Raw genomic sequence first — 1,451 nt, forward strand, 5'->3', positions numbered from 1 at the left:
GATATTATAAGATTCTTTTCTTCTCTCTGCTCCTTTTCATTTAATGATATTGTGCTTTTTTGTTTATTTTTAATGTTTGTTTTTTGTTGTTTAAATGAAATAAATTTTATTTTAGAAAAAGAATATTTTCTGCAGAAACTATCAAAGGACTTGCCGCGTGTCGTCCAATTTAAATAAAGATTTGAATTTACCGTTTGTTAGAGATCAGTGTGATCTACTACCATCCCAAATATGAGCCATATGCTGTATGTCAGAAAAATAAAATATTGGAGTGGCAGCGCCCTCTAGTGACCAGCGGCTCCTCCCACAGCGGCTGTGGATATGGGCACCAGTAACCTGTGTGACCCTGACAGGAAGCAGCAGGTTATAATGGATGGATGAATTAGTTTTTATGTTCCATTCTAAATAAAATGGGTTTATTAGATTTTCAGATGATTCCATTAACCTTTTATTTTCATTTCTCACAGCACCCCATCGTTTTCAGAACTGGGCTCGATCCCTCCATGCCTGGTCTGCATGTGGACTAAATTCTGTCCAAATTGGACCCATCTTTCTGGGCCTGAACAGTTGTGGTCAGTTTTGTGTATTTGTCGTTGTGTCATTCAGGTGTTGCCGTTTCGAGCGCGGGTGCTGCGAGCCTTGGCTCCGCCTCTGGATGACAGGAAGAGGCTGGTGAGGAGGGAAGCAGTTCAGGCTCGAGGAGAGTGGTGAGGAACTCATCCTGCGCTCACTCATTGGTTGTTTATTTTTTTGTCCACGTCACAGGTGACAACAGTGGTTTCCTGTTTGTCTTTACTTCCTCACAGGTTCCTGTTAGGAAGTCCTGTGGGCAGGTGATCCTGCAGGTTTTATTCATCTAAACTGAGGAAACAAACATCAGGACCAAGAAGCAGAGCTGTGTGAACTGCTGCACAGCTCTTTGTATGAACTCATGGATTTTCAGCATCGTGTGTCATCATCCCTCCGCTCTTTTTTCTTTTGTCCTCAGATTCAATGTTTTCTGTGCTCAGTGAGGCTGCCTGGACTGTTTTACAATCAGCTAAATAACAGGCAACAGCTTGTTTGTCAGACATAAACACGACTGAAATGACTCGTTATTTCATATTTCATCATTTAACCGTTTAATAACATATCCTGTTTAAAACCTTTTATCTGTTGACTTTTCATTGTGTCTCAGCCTTTAAAGTGACCTGTGGGTCGTTCTTCCTGCACAGTTTGTCTTTGTTGGCACTGATGAATAATATTTTAATAATAATAATTTTAATAATTTTAAATAATTTTATTAATAATATTTCTACTTGTTCACTGCTCAGAATATAAACATTGAAAAAAGGAGCACTTTTATAATCACAAAGGTCCAGAGTTTATCTTCATAATCAGATGAGGTTTTTATGTTTAGTAACTTAAATAATAAAAGCTCAGTTAGAGTTTTATTTGAACACTTTATCCTG

At 38.5% G+C, this 1,451-nt stretch overlaps 1 protein-coding gene across 1 annotated transcript in view; it reads left to right on the plus strand.

The window, feature by feature from the left end:
• LOC106531074 (MMS19 nucleotide excision repair protein homolog) overlaps nt 1-1,151 on the plus strand; it is a gene marked incomplete at its 5' end in the record, with an annotated part of 11,527 nt that extends 10,376 nt beyond the window's left edge. The window contains 2 exon segments of the mRNA XM_014026842.1: nt 607-707; nt 807-1,151. Coding sequence (XP_013882296.1) covers nt 607-707; nt 807-837 — 132 coding nt within the window.
• Nucleotides 1,152-1,451: the final 300 nt, after the last annotated feature.

Source organism: Austrofundulus limnaeus, unplaced genomic scaffold, assembly GCF_001266775.1.
Source record: "Austrofundulus limnaeus strain Quisiro unplaced genomic scaffold, Austrofundulus_limnaeus-1.0 Scaffold594, whole genome shotgun sequence".
In the NCBI taxonomy this organism is placed as follows: Eukaryota; Metazoa; Chordata; class Actinopteri; order Cyprinodontiformes; family Rivulidae; genus Austrofundulus; species Austrofundulus limnaeus.